Consider the following 19928-nt stretch of genomic DNA (forward strand, 5'->3'; position numbering starts at 1 on the left):
ATCTGTTTGTCCCTGTGTCTGTCTTCTGTCTGTGTGTGACTGTTCCTAATAAAGAGCTTTGCTCTGTATTATTGAGCAGCACAAAATGCACCACATGGGGAAGGAATGGGATTCTTGACAGAAATCTTTACCAGAGTTTTATAAGGATTAAGTCTCTGGCTCCAGCTGATCCTAACTAACCTGGATAACAAATGTCATTGTTTATCAACCAATATCCATAAATGAATGCTTTCAACATTTATAGGATATTTTTAAGAAGTTGCTTTCAATATCTGTATTTGTTGAAAAGCCGCAAATCATTTTTATATATTTATGTCAGTCAGAAGACTATTAAGTACATAATGTTAATGTTGAGATTACAGCTATACATTAGCTAAGGTTATAAAAGTTGATTACTTGGGAAATGCAAGGCAAATAAAGTTGATTGTTGCATTGCTCTCTTAAAAGCAGGCTAAACACACAGCAGGTATAATGTTAAGTTTTCTTAACATTAACTGTGAGGCCCAGCAAAAGTTCCAGTCTCCTAGAATGTGAGAGATATTTTCAGAATATTATATTATCATGATCCCCAAAAATAATATATAGAACTTTGATTTTTGAATTTGTAATTAGTTATTTGAGAATTGTACAAAATTTATTTAATCATAATTATCTTTCCTCCCTCAGCACCTCCGAGATCCATCATTTTTACTACTCAGCCAGCTTCATGGCTTCTTTTACCCACCAAGTCCAGTTTGTTCTGTTCATAGGTTCTTATAAGTATGACCTTCCCCTGAAGGGTAGTCCACCTATTTCGAGCCACATCATTAAATAAAACTGTCTCCAAGCAGTTTTAGTTTCCTCAGCTGGGGATGGGACCATGTGCCCACTTCCCCTCTCCATGCTGGGATTTGATCTGGTTTGGGCTTGCTCAGGTCTTGGGCATGCCACCAACAAATGCTGGCATGCATATGGGCAAAGGGGAATACCTATTTCCCACTGGTGAACGTGCAAGCTATTGTAGATACTATGGAAATCTGTGTAGAAGTTCCTTACAAACCTAGATAGAGACCTAACATATAATCTGGCTATACCACTCTCAGGGATATCCCCAAAGGTTTCTATATCTTACTAGAGAGCTACTTGTTCACCACATTCATTCATAATGGCCCGAGCCTGGAAACAGCCTAAATGTCCATCAGCAGATATATGGATAATGAAAATGTGTTACATTTACACAGTGGAATGTCATTCAGCTGTTAATAAAAATGAAATTACGTAATTCACAGGTAAATGGATGGAACCAGAAACAATCATTCTAGGCAATGCATTCCAGAGCCAGAAAGAAAAATGTCCCGTGTCTTTTCTCATTTATGGATATTAGCTTTAAATCTTTAGATATGTGTGTTTCATTCAGAATACCCTCAGAGGTCAGGGAATTAATAACAGGCCATTCAAGAGGGAGGGAATATAGAATGGAGGGATACATGGTGGGACAGTGTTTTTGAATATGAGAACAGAAAGGCTTAGATGGTGTGGGGGATGAGAAGTCATAGTAGAGAGTAGAGAAGGGAGTATGTGGAAAACTGAAGCTAAAACCTTCTGAATAAATCATGTTAAAAAACCATTATGGTAGAAGCTTCCTACAATATAAACATAAAAAGAATGAAAATGGGTTGCCCTATAAAGGAGCAGTATGCAATGTCTCCTACTAGACACCACAGAACTAAACAAAAAGCCTCATGTCAGGAATGGGTTACCTCTTTTGGAATTATTGGTCATTGAGGTCCTACGATCCCACCTCAAGTATTTCAGGCTATTGCCACTGTTTTTGGCAATGTGAACTTGACAGGAAATCCCCCAGGAACATTTTTGTGAGCATCAGCTTTCAGCCTTTGCCCCTGGGCTAAAGTTGTCTAGAAAGAGATCAAGGTAGCATTCTGAGGATGGGAAGAAGAAACCAAAGGAAAACCAGCATCTATCAGTCAAGACTGATCGTCTCGAAACTCCACCTCCAGAAAACTCCACCTCCTTAGCTTATCAGTTGGAGAGGGTCCTTGGTTTTCCTGTCTCTCTACCCACAACCTAAAGGGAAGCCTGCTTATTGGCAGGTCACACACATTCTTAAACAGAAGCCACATTCAGCCCTCTCACTGCAGAGCGATGTTTGTAGGGGAAACAGATCAACACAATTATAGAGGAAACCCATGCCTTCTACTCATAAAAATCCACACAGGTGTCCACTCATAAATAAGGACTGAACACTAGCAGGGCATGGTGGCACACATTTACAAGTCCCAGCACTCATGGGGCAGCTCTACACAGCTAGTTTCCGGCCAACCATGACTACATGAGGAGACCTGGCCTTCGACCAAAGGACGTGGATGGACAAGCTAATGGTCATTGGACATTTTAGGAAAGCTGACAATGTGAAAAAGAAGGGACAAAACAAGCAAATGAAACTGACTCCAGACAGAAGAGAAATTTAAGTACTGGAATAAGTTTCAAAACAAATATATTCTGACTTGTATCACCAGCAAGGCTAGCCAGTACTCCTTCTCCTCCCCTCCCCTCCCTTCCCCTCCTCCTTCTTCTCTTCTTCCTCTTCTCCCACCTCCTCCTCCTATTCTACTTTGTCTTAGATTTTCTAAGTATTTTGTGTTTTGAGTATTTTGTGTTTTGCCTGCACGTATGTGTATGTACCATATGGATGCTTGTTGCACAAGGTCAGAAAAAGGAATGGATCCGCTGAAACTGCAGTTACAGATGCTTGTGAGCTACCATGTGTGGGCTGGGAATCAATCCCAGATCCAGTACAAGAGCAGTCAATGCTCTTAACTACTGAGCCATTTCTCCAGCCCCAGCCTACCCCAGAGGTATTCTTCCAGCTTACAATGTTTTATACTTTCTCTTTCTACCCCAAAGACAGCTTAGTTATATTACTGTTAAGAAATTACAGTTACTACTTTCTTACAGTTCTTCAGATGTCAAGGACTCTGAAATTACCAAAACAAACATCCTGTTCTAGAAGCTAATGACAGAGATGTCAGACAATCAAATACGATAGGATGTGGCAAATATTACTATAGATAAAACACAGATGTGGGCACCTTGTAGGAGGGGGTATTGCACTTCAGACATTAATGTCAAGGGATAGGGAACCAGCCTGTACATAGGGAATAGTAGGAAAAGGCACAGTACCTGAAGAGAAACAAGGCTCGCTTAATATGCGTGATGAGCAGGGATAAGCACCAATGGTTTGTGAAAGATGAGGGAAGAAATGTGGGCAGGGATTTGCTCATTTCTTGTGCTGAAAATCAAAAAAACATATCCTCTAGTGGATAATCTTCCAGCATATTTAGGAAAAAAAAAGAATAGTCTCTGTGACACCCTTCATAAAACAAGCAGAATACTAATATAGTTAACTCTTTCATATATACTGGAAATAATTTTCCTTGCAGAAATTATGACTGTATTCTAGGTTATCTGTATAAGATCGCAACCACAAGTGTATTCACACCCAAAGCAAGTTTTTGAAGTATAATACACTGAGAGAATTTTTCCCTTTATAGTTATTGGTTACAGATCAGTTACCAGCTTGCAACAAAAAGGAGAGGCGCAAAAAATGAAGGAGACTTAAGAAGAGTCGATATCAGAACAACTGAAAAATGAGACATATCACATTGATTTAACTCTCCACAAACTGAAACAATGGTGGGCAGCATTCAATTAGCAATCCAAGTATATTCATGCATGCAATAAATCTACGTATTTCCTAGGAACAAAGTTCGAGAGTCACTTCTGGATGTAGGAAGTTGAAGGCTTTATTTTTTGTTTTAGGTATTACAGTTTGTTTGGGTATAGAAGGGATCTGTGTAGATCAGGATAGCATCAGTCTCACTACACTCTGGCCACAGGCTCCCAATTGCTAGGAATCCAAGGGCACTTCACTATCCTAGGCTTAGCTGTAGATTTCTCACAATAGCCAACCCTCTCAGCATTAAAGAGAGATAAGTGTAGGACATTCCAACAGGAAGGCCTTTTGACTCAGAGTCGCACATCAGAATAGAGCTAAAGTGTGGAAACTAGAAAGCTAGCCATTGTTGTCTGGTGCTAAAATACTATTCTGAAAAGGACAGGAAAAAAGACAGCTCTGGTACTATAGTTCAGTGTAAAACACTTGCATTAAAAAAAAGAAAGAGGCCTTAGGGGCTGGAGTAGGGAAGAAGGAAGAGGAAATAGAAGGGAAAGAGGGGTGATATGGAAAGAGGAAGAAAGAGAGAGCAAGGGGGGACAGAGGAAGAGAAGAGGGAGGCAGGGAGGGAAGGAGGGAGGGAGGGAGGGAAGGAGGGAGGGAGGGAGGGAAGGAGGGAGGGAGGGAAGGAGGGAGGGAAGGAGGGAGAAATAGAAGGGATGAGTTAAAATACAAGCCCAGCATGGCATAGCCATGTTGACATGTCATTGCACTTCCTTGTGTCTGGAACAGTCTTGAGTCGAATCAAATTGGCTAATATGGTCACTTAAAATATTTTAATTTAATCTAATAGTGTGGAGGGCAGGAAAGCAAGCAAGCGAGGAGACACTTTGGGGTACCCAGTTTAGTAAACCAAGAGAAGGAGCAGGCAGAGGCCTAGGTTTAGACATTGACAGGAGGATGAAATGTAGCAGTAGTCAAGAAGCTTGGGGAGAAAGAAGTCCACTGGAGCTGGACAGCCATGTCGGTAAGACAAAGGAAGGGCTCATGAATAACTCTCAGGTCTCCGGCCTCTACAATTAGGTGTATGGTGGGACCAGTTCTGTCCCAGAGCTTGCTCTGTAGACAAGACTGACCTGGAGCTCATAGAGATCCACGTGCCTCTGACTGTTTAGTGCTCAATTAAAGATGTGTATGAGGAACAAAAAAGAAAATCAAGGGGCTGGGGATTTAGCTCAGTGGTAGAGCGCTTACCTAGGAAGTGCAAGGCCCTGGGTTCGGTCCCCAGCTCCAAAAAAAAGAACCAAAAAAAAAAATCAAATGAAGAATAGAAACCATTCTAAGAGGAAGCAGCCCTCTAGGTCTGTGAATGGCCTGTGACTTGAGCAAGAGGAGCATGTAGTGTTAAGTGAGCCATATGAATTCCAAATAGTGGAAAACAGTTATGTTTGGTAGACACAAGGAGAGAAGCTCAAACAAGGAATGTCTGAGCAGGACATGTCACTGATAGGCTGTAAGATAACTGCTTCAAAACAACGTCAACCATTTCACAATGCATATAGCATCGTGCTGTACACCTGACACTCATACAATTTGTATTAGCCAATTATCCTATGTAACTCTGGACAAGAAAATGGAGTAAGGGGCCTGGATGTTACAGGATTGAAGGGTGGAGAGTACTCAGGAGGATGGTAGAAAAATAGGTCAGGGGAATAAGAACAGTAAAAATAAATGCTAAAAAGCATTCAGCCCAAACTCTAACTGAGCTCATAGCTGAAGCACTAGTTTCAGTGGTATGTGGTGGACAAAGATCAGGCTTCAGAAGTTTACAGATGAAGAAGGAGGAGCAGGGAGGCTTCACAACTCTTGAAGTTGATCGTGCAAGCCAACCCTGACTGCCTGACCAAGGTCCCTGTAGCAACCTTGCCCTTGAGCTTGACTGAGCCAAGTTGATCTTCACTGGGCCTTTGTAAATTGAACTTTCTATAATTGTGGCAAGTTGACCTGGGACACAGCCTTGAGCCCAAGTATGATCACTTGTCTAAGAACCAATGCTTCTGACTTGACTGATCAAAGTTTATCATTTGCTTTGAAGCCACCTCCTTAGCAGATGTAGTGAAAAACTGCACAGGTTTGGGCCCAGGACAGGATGCCGAGGCGTGGGAGGGGAAAACAGCAGGTGCTAACTACACAGACAGTATCCCTAGCAGAGCAGTGTTTATATTTCCTATTTGTCTCTTGAAACAAGTTTGTAGGAATCACCAAAGCAATTTTATCAGTTTCTACACAGGGGGTTGGGATGTGGGAGAGAGATTTCCATAGTTATGTTTAGCTTGAAGGTTATCTGATATGACATCATAGTGGCCATTCATACATGTGTAATCCTGAACACAGCATCACAACCTGAGGTGGTTTGGCCATTGTTAGTTCGTTCTCCATATAAACAGTTAGCAATCATTTGGGAAACTCATTTCTTAAGCTATGAAAACTATTAAAAATAGGGATAACTGTATATTGTATAAGATGCCTCCAAAGTCTTTTTCTTAAAATCTTTATTCTGTCTTCACCAAAACCAATGGGTTAGGCAAGACAGGTGGCTGCCCTTTGTGTAGGGGACCTAGAGAGGCAAAGTGAATCACTCAGGGTCCATAGGAACTTATTAGCACAGCAAGGACTAGAGTCCAGTTTCTCAGCCGAAGCCACACATCAGTAGCATATGACTGTGGAGACAGGGAATGCGGCCAAGTCAGGCTTATCATTCTCCTTTAGCTCCACTCCCCAAGCTTTTGTCTCATTTCCCAAACACTGTAGCTAGATTTGCTTTTCAGCAAAGGTTTTTTTTTTGTCTGTTTTTTTTTTTTACACAAATTCTCTTTCTAGCTACATCTTATTTAATAAATGCAGAGCCCTATGTTTTTTGCTTTATGATATGTAGTTTTGACTAGCAAAGCTAGGAAGATTTTATTGAGTTTAGAGATTAAAGAATCAAAGTCTTGAGAAGCAATTAACAGGCAGCACACCAGGTGTGAAATCAATCCTTATTTTTGCTAACATCTGTCTATTTCTTTACCTTTATACCAGGTTCCAGATTTATGTTAGTAAGATTGAAATTGAAATAAGTTTATTACTTGTGGACTCATTTGTCACTTTCCTTGAAACTGGTGAACCCCAACATTTAGACAGCAATAGGAAAATACTGCCATTGTCTTTTAAGAAGTCTGACATTTCAAGGCAAGAATGAATGTATGGAAGAAGAAACTCGTTTCTTCTTTACTAACAAAAGGGAAAGCCTGGAAGTGGATGATATGGGTGTAATTTTAAAAAAAGAAAAGAAAAAACCTTTACGTAACTTTTTTGCTGGGACAGAAGACTACGAAGCACATTTTCCAGGAAGTGTGGGTTGCGACGATTGTGCGCTCTTAACTAATCCTGAGTAAGGTGGCCACTTTGACAGTCTTCTCATGCTGCCTCTGCCACCTTCTTGGTCAGAAGACACCATTTCAGCTTTCAGCCAGCATGATAGAAACATACAGCCAACCTTCTCCCAGATCTGTGGCTACTGGGCTTCCAGCGAGCATGAAGATTTTTATGTATTTACTTACTGTTTTTCTTATCACCCAGATGATTGGGTCGGTGCTTTTTGCTGTGTATCTTCATAGAAGATTGGATAAGGTAAGGTGATCTACAAATCTGAATGAACTAAATTGGGGGGTTCTTACTAATCTGTGGATAGGTTGAGCTAAGTTCTACCCAAATGATGGAGAACAGTAAACCCTTTAAGTGGATTATATTCTTGTGGCATGTTACTTGTTGCCTAGATCTCAGAATCTGAAATCAGTCAGCCTGGCTTCGAATTTTAGTTTGGCTTTTAACTGCATTGAGATTCTGGACACGTCACTTCATACTTCCATTGCTTTTTCTGTATCAGGGAAATAGAGGTAGACTTAGTGCCCATGCCACAGAGCAAAAGATTCTAGCCCCGAAAAGAATAGTGCCTGGCCCAGGGTAGTACATGCTGGACCACCAGCAGCAGTTAGTTCCTAAAAGGTGCTTCCTTAGTAAACTATTTTCTCCCACAAAGATAACTTTAAATGAGCCCCACGAGGACAACTTTTAAAAGTGAGCCAGAGAAAAAGAGCATTGATTTGATCTGAATTTCCACTGTGTTTTGAATTAGTACAGACACGGACAATGCCCCCAATCTGCCAATTTTTAAAGTCAGAATGGTGCAGTCTGTCCCACTCTTCAATGCCAACTGCCATTGTAAACTGCTCTGTACTCCTCTGAGGTATTTTACGTGCTTAAATGATTGGATAGATAAAGACAAGAGAGGACAAGAAGGGTGCAGACAATTTAAGAAAAGTAACTTCAGGATTTACCCTGCTCCCTTGTGCTGGTTCATATCCACTGAGGGGCATATGGGCTATGTTATGAAATGCTAATCACAGATGACTAGGAGAAAAGCAACCAAGTATCTAGTTGTTCCTACAAGGCTGGAAGTGACAGTGGCTAGGTACCAACAAATGGGTAGCAGTCTTCTCTCTGGGGCACTGGCTGCCCGTTTTTTGAGATGAGGGCCTAAATGAAGGCCCTAAAGTTTCTATCAATATAAGAAGAGGTAGCGACGGTAATGAGAGTGGAGATAATCTGCTTGCCTGCTCAACTGGATTTCACAGAGGAACAAAGAGACAAGTTGGGTATCTGATTGTTCGTTTATTCATCTGTGACCTGGTGGGCTTCATCAAATGCCTGTATAGAGATAGGCCTTGAGGATAATGGGGAAGTTGTAGCCCACACAGACTCAAATGTGCTGTAATATTTAAGTGAACTTTAAATGACAGTTTCGTGCTGTAGTTCAGAAGGGTCTGGAGCTCAGTACATATACCAGACTGGCTTTTAACTCACAGGCACACTCCTGCCTCATCCTACAAGTATAGAGTTTACACATGTCCTACTATACCCAGATTGGTTCTTGTTTGGAAAGTTAAGAATCTGCACTTAAGACACGAAGACGTTGTATGGAATTCGTTGACAACATGAGTTAATGGCATATATTAAATTACTCAAATATTTAAAAACAAAGTATCGCATTCACTTTGTTGAGGAGAGATAATTTTTTTTAAAATGCAAATGCTTTCTACAAGTTCTGAAGAAATGAGAGGTGTAACTATAAATTCATGCTGTGAGTGAACTCCTTTGTACTGGGCCACGTTATAAACACTACCATGAAAAGGGAAAACTACTCAGCAGCAAACTACTTTATGGCTGGCGGGGAAAAATGACAGTTATAGGACATTGCTGTTGTGGTAGGCTGAGATGAAAAAGTCATTAGAATAGCTGTGATTTCTATCCAGACGCACAGGTAATATGACATCAGAATCACCGGCTTTTTAGCTGCTTAAATGGCAAGTACCGAACAGCAGGAATCCAGCACAATAACTTCTAATATTCCCCCATTCCCCCTCTGTCAGTGCCGTGGAAGCGAGTGTGAAGGCAGGCGTGATTAGCTGCATTCTTCTTCATTATGGTTCTCATCAGCCTTTCTTTCAAAACAGGTAGAGGAGGAAGCAAGCCTTCACGAGGATTTTGTATTCGTAAAAAAGCTAAAGAGGTGCAACAAAGGAGAAGGGTCCTTATCCTTGCTCAACTGTGAGGAGATGAGAAGGCAATTTGAAGACCTTGTCAAGGTAAGGCGCTCAGTGCCTGGCGGATTTCACCGAGAAGTTTTAGTACATTTCCCAGTTGTGCAAACTGAGTTCTGACCCTGCAAAGGTTTAAACTGTAAGCCGGGATAGTGGTCACAGCTTCGATCTCAGTGCCCAAGAGGCCAAAGTCAAAGGAAAAACTTCCAGGCCAGCTTGGTCTACAGAGTGAGACATTATCAAAATGTGTTGTATATAAACATGCTTGTGCACATATATACATGCACACGCATATGTGTAGGTGTGGAAATGTGTATATACAAAAAGAAAGAAACGAACACAAAGCCTTAGGCTAAAAAGCAGAGCAGGGCTGAGTTGGACATGTGCAACCAAAAAGGTTTTCATTCCATGTACAGAAAATATATAATCAGTTAACAGAGTAAAGAGCTCAGGAGCTTACTTCGTCTGTAAATTCATGACACACATGGAAGTCACAGGACAACTTGCGAGTCTCACGTCTTTCCTTCCACTGTGTGAGTCCTGCAGGTTGAACTCACACCTTTAGGCTTGGCCTTTACCCGCCAAGCCAACTTCATTGTCCTCTTCAGACCTTACTTATTTCGGAACTTAATATGCATTCTCCTGTATGGAAGAAGATTCTAAAAGCTCATTCCTAAGTCACTTACTGGGATCAGACTTCAGTTCAAATATGCCACTGGTTTTTAAGTTTTTTAAATTAAGCTAGAATGTATTTATTTATTTTGTAAATTTTTGAGATAATCGAGTAGCCTAGGATGGTCTTCAATTTGTGGAAGACTTGTATGTAGCTGAAGGCTTGCTCTCTGAATCCTCCTGCTTCTAACCTCAGGCATGTACCACTATGTCCAGTTTAATTTAGATTTTATTGTTTTACTTCTGTACAAGGATTAGTTCTTTGTACCTTGTGTGTATTAACCCCGTGTTCTATAATCTAGGATTTACATACAATTCTTAACACTTTATTTGCAAGACTGGTGAGTTTAGGAAATGTCTTAGGTTTCTCCGGTGCTTACATGTAGAGTCCTAGAGGCTGAGACTCTCTAGATGGACACTACCAGCTCTGGCCTTCTCTCAGTCTGAGATCAAACTTCAGTATCCTTGAATGGCAGTGAACATGGCTTGTTCTTTTTCCCCTTTTCTCTCTGTTAGCCAGAGGTTTTACAGGCGGCCTGCCAATTCTTTTTGTCCTCCTTCAGGTCAGATGTAGAAAGCTTCCAGAATCATCTACCAAGGATCGGAGTAAGGGAAAGGGTCTTTTCAGCTTATATGAAAAAAAAAGTAGAACTTTTTCGGCATATCAGCCAAGGCTCTAGGAACGTACTGCTTACCTGTGAGCTGAAGAGCCCCAAGCAATGCCATTTTTACCTAAAATTCAAAGTTTTCCCATCAGTTAATCCTCCTGTATCTACTGCTCCCCACTTTAGGTCACCATTTTCCTAGAGGTCTCACTCTGAAACAGGATTTGGAACTGTTGAGCCCATCAAGTCAACTATAGACTAATTCGAGATTACATTTGTGTTTTCTCAGCTTATGTTAATGGATTTCGGACCATGACCAGTTCTGGCCTACAGTAACTTTGAAGTCACAGGGCCTGCTGGGGTCGTGGGAGCTTTCAATGTGGAAGTCAGGGCTTGAATTAGGGCAAGTGGAGGCGAGCACTTTGAACAGTGTAATTACATAGTAAAATCTACTTTGCTCCCTGTCTAATATGGCTAGTCTCATGGTTATCTGTCTACCGATTTCTGAGGTGTCTTTGATTGGCATTAAATCACTTCAATTTCAGGTTAAACAGCTCAATACAGCCTTATCTGCCATGTAGAATCTCCATGGAAAGAGAAATCAATAATCCAAGATTTTTTATTTTTTGAAATTTGACTTTAAAACCCCTTTCAATTGAAGTGAAGAGTGAAGCCACAAAAAAATTAAAAAAGAAAGGCTCTGGGAGTGTGAGTGGGGGAAAGTTCACAAAAGTCAAGGCGGGGTGCAGAAACGACAAAGTTTGCTGATTTCACGTTTTTCATCTGGGCCAGGCCCCAACACCACTGCAACCACCTAACGTAAAAGTATCTCGACTTCAATCATCACGCACTAGTGTTTGAAGAGACACCAAAGAGTCTTTGTTTACTTGTCAGCTTGCAAACATTTTCCTGTTGCTGCGTTGTCAAGGTGCCCCCATCATAGTTCAAATGGAAAGTTAATCTGTGGGGCTCTCAGTGCCTTAAGCCCTCACTCACATCTGGTAACCAAGCTGAGCCCGTAGTTAAAATAGTCAAGAGTAACCACACAAATGCCTTCTTGAGGTAAGAAATGGGAAGGAAAGACCCAGCAGGCATTAGGTTCCAGGAATGGCAAGGAGCATAGGACTATCAGATCTGTAAGCACTACTGTTTTCTTTTCCTGCCTGTTCAGAAGAAAGTGGTGGAACAGATTGAGCCAGGTCTGTGAGTGCGATCCTACTTTCTGTACTTCATTTAAGTCTCAGGCCCTTGGTTGATCTCATACTTGCCAGGCCTTTGATTGCGTCTTCTTAAAATGGCGGCAACAGTCTTGATCATCTCTCAAAGCTCCGTAGGAGGAAGTCCGTGCTAGCTTCCTCAAGTATGTCCAGCATTCTTTCAAGTTATAAGTAAAAGAAAATTTTCAGTGTTACATTTAGTAGGAATTGTGGTACATGCCTGCAATCAGCATTTGGGAGGCGGAGGCAGGAGGATCAGGAATTCAAGGTCATCCCCAGCTTCATAACACGTTCAAGATTAGCCTAGGCTTTGTGAGAGCCAGTCTTAAAAGTACAAAACAATGTGCATAGGATTTTCAAATAAAGGACAAAATACAAATAAGAAACTAAGTGTTCTGAACATCATCACTAGAATTAGAAGAAGGGCTATCTTTGCTGAATGTTGATTACTCAAAATAAGTGTAGGCAACACAGAATAACCACCCATAAAAACACATCCAAAGTCTGGATTTCTTTCCCCTGACCATATTCAAATCTTTTCTTAAGAGGTTTCAAACTAACCTTATGCTTAGAGACCTAAGCCCTGCATTTGTTTGATAATATTCCATATGCCAGTTTCAATGGTTGAATTATTACCCCATTCAGCATTATTTATCAATATCTGTCAAAAGGCAGGGAGGTCAGGGTCATAGAAAGGGTCAGAGTCACAACCTCTGATCTGGGGAGAGCACTGTAATGGAGATAATAAGGCCTGGATTTTGCTTCCAGGGTCTCCCCTGGGTTTTCTGGGCTGTCAGCTCATCTGTCAGAGCCAGGGACTTTCAGTTGCTATGGTGGAATTAATGGCAGCATCATAAGCTATATTATAATTGTCACCAGAAGCAGACAACACAGTACTGAGAATCGCCAAATAGATGATACCTTTAAATCTCCTAAAACAAGCTTCGGTCAACTGATGTTTTGCAATGATTCTTCTTTTAGGATATATCGTTAAACAAAGAAGAGAAAAAAGAAAAGAGCTTTGAAATGCAAAGAGGTAGGTTGCTGTTTACAGATTTCGATAAATGCTTTAAGAGTGAAAAGAAGCTTTAGATTGAACACATGAAACAGGGAACATTTAACCCTGCAAATAAAAATAAGACTTTTTTTTAAACTGGTACGTTCTCAGGCCTCTAAGATATAAAGGCTTTTTATGTCCATGTCGAAGAGGAGATGTTCCTTTTAATATTGATAATAGCGAATAGGAAAACAAAACCCACATCCAATACCTTTATCCAAAGGACCACACAATTTGGCTCCATCTTCAGAGGACCAAATGATAAGAAAGTTCTCATTTGGTAAAATTGGCATTCATCTTTTAGTGATAACTATTTTGTGGGAGGACAGTACCCAGTGGGTCTTCTGGGACCAATGAATACAGACCGGCTAAATTCTAAAATGTGTTTGTTCTTAAAGTGAGAGTGTCCTGGACATTTGGAGGTCATGAAAGGAGCTTGATGGCTCCCAATTCTACTACAGTCCTGAGAATATGAATGAAGGCATTACTGAGCATATGGCCTCTGCTTAGATATGCCTAGAAATTGGATACTTTATACTCAATAAGACATCCTGGTCTATCTTTGAATAGCTCTAATAATCATATTAAGGCCCATATCTACTCAAAAAAAGTCTAACCTCCCAATTGTGTTCCTCAAAAATTTCCTGGAATGTCCACTTATTGGGCACACTTCTGTTCTTTGGGGATGTACTGAGCAAAGAGTGATTACTTCTCTATATCACAGGATACTGTTGCAGGAACTATAACATCACAAGGTTATTGAAACCAATGCTACAGCTACACAAATTTAATACACAGGCAGAAATGCATATATAGGAAGGTATAGATACTCTTCTTGGGGGAAGAGAGTGCTCAGAACCTATCATAACCACTGGTCTGGATTCTAATGATTCCTCTGATTCCCCTGAAGCTTTCATCATCACAATGACTGCAAGACGTAACCAGTGATACCATGTTCCCTGTTAATTTCATGAGATTTTGAGGAATCATCCTTCGAAACAGATGTTTCTCTTTAGAGAAATCAGAAAGTTGACTGAACTGAACTTTCAAATCATGCAGGACAAAATATCTCCATAATATACCTACAAAATTCTCAGCACCAGTCTCATAACTGGAAAGAAAGTTACCACAGTTTCTACCTTTATGAGATGGGCACTTTTAATTGGGAAGCAAGGCTCTTGCGTATGAAACAGCTAGATTTGAAAGTCTGGAAAGCCATTTGACCCAACCAGATACCATGATCATATCACTAGCTCAGTATGCAAGATTCAAGGCACATTTAGTGAAGAACAACATTTTAGCCTGAGTCTATCTATGTTAAGTGGAATGGAGCATTGAATACCAAGCAGGAAAAAGACTCTATGGAAACAGCCAATTCAGTGTTTTGAAGTACTAGAAGCCTCCTTTTCCTTCAGTGGGAAAGATTCCAGACCAGTTCTCCTTCCCTTAACACAAACTACTCTAGCGCGATCACTATTATGCAGTTACAGAACTTGACCCATGAATTCCATGAGCTGTTGTACATTTCTTTGGCCTGACAGTTTGCTTTTGGTTTCACTTCAGGTGATGAGGATCCTCAAATTGCAGCACATGTTGTAAGTGAGGCCAACAGTAATGCAGCATCTGGTAAGTCCCATAACATCAGAGTGAAAGCCACCCAAGTGTGTGAGTGTGTGTGTGTGTGAGTGAGTGTGAGTGTGTGTGAGTGTGTGAGTGTGTGTGAGTGTGAGTGTGTGTGTGAGTGAGTGTGTGTGTGTGAGTGTGTGTGTGAGTGAGTGTGTGAGTGAGTGTGTGTGTGTGTATGTGTGTGTGTGTATGTGTGTGTGTGTGTGTGTGTGTGTGTGTCGGTACTCCAAAGCAACGTAGCCTAATCATTAGGCACTTTTCTTCCTCCAGGGACCAATTTACCAAGGTACCCATATAACTCTCCATACACTGTCCTTTGTTATCACAGTCAGTTCAAATGCACAGATGGGGCTTAGAGAGACAAAAGGAGGTGGGAAAGAGTCCCTATGTTCTCATTATGTTTTTTTTCTCAGTGGCTGATGATTCTAAATGATGAATGACTGGGTGGAGAAACCATTATTTTGCAAGAATAAAAAGAGATGGCAGGTAGTGACCTCCTCGCAGGGAACATCTCTCCTTCTAAAACCACTTCACTGTGTATAAATGGGCCACAGGAGGTCTTTGTTGTCATCTGTCAATCCCTGTATGATTAACCCCTGTCTCAGTGGGGCTGACCTCAGGGAAATTAAAGGTAAAAATCATTTTGTAAAGATCAATAGGCACTGAGACGTTAGATTTTTCAATGAAGTAACAACAGATGGCATACTGTGGTCTTTTGAGCACAAATGCTTTTATTTCCAGATGCATTCGGCCATCATCCAGACCTTATTTTTCCCCAAATCTCTACCCTGTGATAGCTACTACTGCAAAATGAATCACATCTGTAGATGGATGGACACATGTATGCTAACATAAAATTCCCCATGTACATCAAGGCATGAGCATGGGATCAGCCTTAGAAAGCTTCAGCAGAGGGCTCTACAATGGAGTTCTAAATCATGTGTGTGCATTTGTGCATATGTGAGTGTGTGTGTGTGTGTGTGTATGTGTGTGTGCATGTGTGAGTGTATAAGAGACAAAGCCACAGAGAAACAAAGGAAGACACTGCATTATGTTGTTTTCAAGGTGACTTGAGCTCCCCTATGATTATAACACAGAAGCACATGCATGATCTTGTGGCTCACGGTATATAAGTAAGAGTACTGGTTAGGGAGTTTGTGAGCACCTGAGTTTAATAGCTAAGAACTTCTTGCTAAGTGACTTTAGGCAAATCCCATTCATTGGGTGGCAGTTTTCTTTTTCATCTACTTCACAGAGTAGTTTTGAATATCAAATCAACTAATGTGGAAGAAAGTTATATTATTAAACTATGCTATACCTGAGTAATGTGCCAGAACTTAGCTTCCTTCACTGTGATATCAAGGGAGCGACCTAACATTCTTCATGGATAACAGTTGTTCTCTTAATATTTAGTATTTTTGTCATATACTCTTCTCTCAAAAATATGCTTATGGGAAAACATCACAATTAGTGCTGTGACCAGAGAAGCCATTCACATATTCACTTTTGCAGTAGGTTACAGCAACAGAGAAACCTCCTAGAATCACCTCCTACTAGTACTTGTCCACCTGCACCCAAATCTTTTGGTCCTTGGATATATTTAGTGGAATTTAGAATTCTTCAAAGGGTGTAGAACTGTTACTGCCTGACTGTGAAATATGTCACAGTCTATATCACTGTAGATCTGTACAGGACAACATAGGAAAGACAGTACGGTGCACTGCCACCTCAAATTTCTCATTCCGTTCTGGACATGATGCTACAAACTTGACCTACATCCCCTGGTAAGAACAAAATGAAAGAAGCCATTAACAACGTGGCACACATTATTTGCAATCTCAGTGCTAGGGAGGAAGCAAAAAGGTTATATGTTTTAGATCATCCTAACTACAAAGTAAATTCCAGGACAACCTGGGGTCCATGAAACCTTGTCTTCCCTCAAAAGGGGACAAATTCAGGAGACAGAGGCAGGCAGATCTCTGTGAGTCTTAAGCTACCCTTGTCTGCACAGAAAGTTTGCAGGCCAGCCAAGAGTATCTAGTGAGATCCTGTCTCAGAAAAGGAAAAAATGTAAGTGGGTAATCTTTTTATTAAACAGAAGAGAATCTGGTCTTTTTTTCCTGGATCAAATGGTTCAAAAGTGAGAACATCACAAAACAAGCATCTTTTATAGAAAATTTGAGGTGCAATGTATCAGATGCAACGAGATGCCCTAATAAAATAAGAAAATCAAATAATCAAAAAGCCTCAAGAAAGCATATATATTAATACTTTTACTTCTCCCTGCCCCCCACCCTCGCCCCCATCAAATCTAGCTGTGGAAGCTGAGATTTGAAATCGGGTGCACACAGCACTTTGAACTCACTCAGCAGCTCGGCAGAGAAAAGGGCACACTGTTGGTGGGGACTCTGCCCTAGCCGCAAGAATATGGGTACTTTCAAGTTGATGGCACCCACTACAATGGGAGATCAAAACACAGTTAAATGAACACATGGTTTATTTTCATACTTCCTTGCCTATTTTAGGCTTGGTCGTGGGAGGCAGGTCAGGTTTGCAGCAGCGTAAAGTAGAAGAAAGAAGTGGGGTCTTGGCTCCGAGCTGAAGCTAATCTAGATAGACTGACAAGTCTAGCCTTGTAACTTTCATGATAAGCTAACTGTTCCCATTCCCATTAGCAAGAATTTTATGACATGCATAAATCTCAAGCATTTGCATTTCATTTTAAAAACATGTATTTATTCATTCATTTATGTGTGTGTATGTATGTATTTGTGAATGTGTACATATGTGAAGGGTAGGGGTGGCACACAAAGATCAAATGAAGGTGTTCTTGTCTTATCACTTTCCACCTAGTCTCCTGGATAGGGGCTTTCCTCGAACCTGGGACTCATTTTTTTCTCACGTAGGCTGGGTACCAGTGTGTCTCAGTGACCTTCTCTATGCCGGACCACCCCAGTCCCTTTTGTGTTGTTTTGAGACAAGGTCTCACTTAGCTCAGATGGGTTTCAAAGTCAGTATGTGGCTAAGGATGACATTAACCTTGCACTCAAGATTCTCCTGCCTCAGTGTTGTCTGGGAATCCTAGGCACACATCACCAGGCCTGGTTGATCATTCGAACTTTCTTAAATCCAGGAGCAAAATGGTTTGGAGAAGTCCAAAGAGAGAAGTTGGCTGTTACCTACCACTTTATTTCGCCTCTTCAGGGCTCTGAAAAAATGCTGTAATCCTGCCCCTGTTCTGTTGCTTCAAAGTTAGGGTCACGTTCCAATCTGGGGAGATCAAGTGACTTGCCCAAGCTTGAAGAAAACCCAGATTGAAACCTGACCATAACTCTGAAGCCCATATAAACGTGGTATCAGTAATTCCTTGTGCCTCTGAGTGTCATAATGTGCCTTGAGAGTTCATTCTCATACAAAGTTGGCATCCGACCTTAAACCTTACTTCCTGTTAGAATATATACCGTGCTGTGCTTACACTCACCAGGGCTTCCCCTTCTTTCCTACAGTTCTTCAGTGGGCGAAGAAAGGATATTATACCATGAAAAGCAACTTGGTAGTGCTGGAAAATGGGAGACAGCTGACGGTTAAAAGAGAAGGACTCTATTATGTCTACACCCAAGTCACCTTCTGCTCTAATCGGGAACCTTTGAGTCAACGTCCATTCATCGTCAGCCTCTGGCTGAAGCCCAGCAGTGGGTCAGAGAGAATCTTACTCAGGGCAGCGAATACCCACAGTTCCTCCAAGCTTTGTGAGCAACAGTCCATTCACTTGGGCGGAGTATTTGAATTACAAGCAGGTGCTTCTGTGTTTGTCAACGTGACTGAAGCAAGCCAAGTGATCCACGGAATTGGCTTCTCATCTTTTGGCTTACTCAAACTCTGAACAGTATGCTGTCCTAGGCTGCAGCAGGGCTGATGCTGGCAGTCTTCCAGATACAGTACATCAGTTAGGACCTGCCCTGTGTTAAACCGCCTATTTATAACCCTAGGACCCTCCTCATGGAAAACTATTTATTATGTACCCCCAAGGCACATAGAGCTGGAATAACAGAATTACAGGACAGGCAAACTCCTAATGGACCCTGCTCCCTAACAACTTACAATCTGAAACAGCAAGCCCACTGATTCAGACTACCAGAGAGCCCTAGGCAAAGACAAAGCCATAATGCACAGATGACAGAGCTCTGATGAAACAGCGGATAACTAACGGAGCTCAGTTTTGTTGTTTTATGGGTGTGTTGTTCAATGGACAGTGTACTTGACTTACCAGGAAAGATGCAGAAGGGCAACTGTGAGCCTTAGCTCACAATCTGTTATGGTTGACTTGGGGTCCCTGTGGCCCTAGTAGGCCAGGTTCTAAAGTCTCCCACGGAGAACTGAGAAACTCTGCCTCCACCTTCCCCCCAATACCCCAACACTCAGTATTTCAATGTCTCCATTCTCTTTCCCTCCATCCCCATCTCTCTCCCTTTCTCTGTCTTTTACAGACACACACACACACACACACACACACACACACACACACACACACACAAAACACAACACAACACACACACACGGAATCAGGCTGTTGTTCTCTTATTATCTACCTTGTATCTGTCTACAACACTGTCTGGTCACTGTAGACAACAGTTCCTGGCCTGCTAATTCCTCCTGATGGAATGACTATATTTAAAGGAATCTGTCGTAGCTCCCTGAAATCTCCATTGTTTCCATAGTGAATTTAATGATTATGTTATTTATTTTTTGATTAATAAAGATCCTCTAACATTATCGTTGTTGTATAGCTCTCGTTCAGGTTGTGGGGAGGAAGAGGAAGTAGTTGGAAGTAATTTTGCCAACTTTTTTGGAGGGGTTGGTGAAAAGCTGTTACCATAAACATAGTTCTTAAGCTGAGCATATTATATAAGTTATACCAGTAAGAGCATACTCTCTTCTAGTCTGCCATGGCTTTGATAGATGACGTGGAAGCCTGGTCACTGAAAAACACTCTCGTCCTCTGTTCCCATCCTGCTCTGGAAGGTAGAAGGAGACTAGAGAGAGAGCCCTCAATGAGTAGCAAGAGCCAACCTTTCTAACAGCTTGTCTAGGTGGTTGCGCTCTAAACAACAAGAAAATGGAGCTGAAGCATCCTGAGGGTGAGCCTTCCACTATTCTAACTCCTGATGGGGTCAGGGTGGTTCAGCTGTCGAGTGCTTTTTTAGCAAGTGTGAGTCTCTGAGGTCCATGGCCAGAACTGTGAAGGGGGAAAAAAAGTACCAGCTGACAAAACTCAGTATAGTGCTTGAAGGAAGTGAGGTAGCAGCCATGGCAGCCTAGTAGATTGTGGCCATGACACTCTTACAGTGTGGGCCTTCCTTAGGAAGGCCGGAATCCTATGCGTTCGTGAAGGAAGGCATTAGTTCATTCAAAAGAGAGGGCAACAACAACATATAC

At 41.5% G+C, this 19928-nt stretch overlaps 1 protein-coding gene across 2 annotated transcripts; it reads left to right on the forward strand.

The window, feature by feature from the left end:
- Nucleotides 1-7122: 7122 nt before the first annotated feature.
- Nucleotides 7123-19265, forward strand: Cd40lg (CD40 ligand). 2 transcript variants are annotated; one of them, NM_053353.2, is made up of 5 exons: nucleotides 7123-7345; nucleotides 9229-9360; nucleotides 12791-12845; nucleotides 14430-14492; nucleotides 17999-18841. In NM_053353.2, exons 1-5 carry the CDS (start codon nucleotides 7190-7192, stop codon nucleotides 18373-18375), a joined length of 783 nt encoding a protein of 260 aa, NP_445805.2. In that variant the 5' UTR covers nucleotides 7123-7189; the 3' UTR covers nucleotides 18376-18841. The 2 variants fall into 2 exon arrangements, with proteins under 2 accessions (NP_445805.2, XP_087456994.1); XM_087600868.1 differs by lacking the exon at nucleotides 7123-7345 and adding an exon at nucleotides 7401-8370 and having other exon boundaries at nucleotides 17999-19265.
- The last annotated feature ends 663 nt before the right edge of the window (nucleotides 19266-19928 follow it).

The sequence above is a fragment of the Rattus norvegicus genome, chromosome X (genome assembly GCF_021556685.1).
Source record: "Rattus norvegicus strain SHRSP/BbbUtx chromosome X, alternate assembly SHRSP_T2T, whole genome shotgun sequence".
Classification (NCBI taxonomy): domain Eukaryota; kingdom Metazoa; phylum Chordata; class Mammalia; order Rodentia; family Muridae; genus Rattus; species Rattus norvegicus.

Bases quoted from the DNA above. Each gene is read 5' to 3' on its own strand.
- Cd40lg (NM_053353.2), top strand. From the start codon at position 7,190: ATGATAGAAACATACAGCCAACCTTCTCCCAGATCTGTGGCTACTGGG. The intron at 7,346-9,228 runs GTAAGGTGATCT...CTTTCAAAACAG, and splicing joins TTCATAGAAGATTGGATAAG to GTAGAGGAGGAAGCAAGCCT. The intron at 14,493-17,998 runs GTAAGTCCCATA...TCTTTCCTACAG, and splicing joins CAACAGTAATGCAGCATCTG to TTCTTCAGTGGGCGAAGAAA.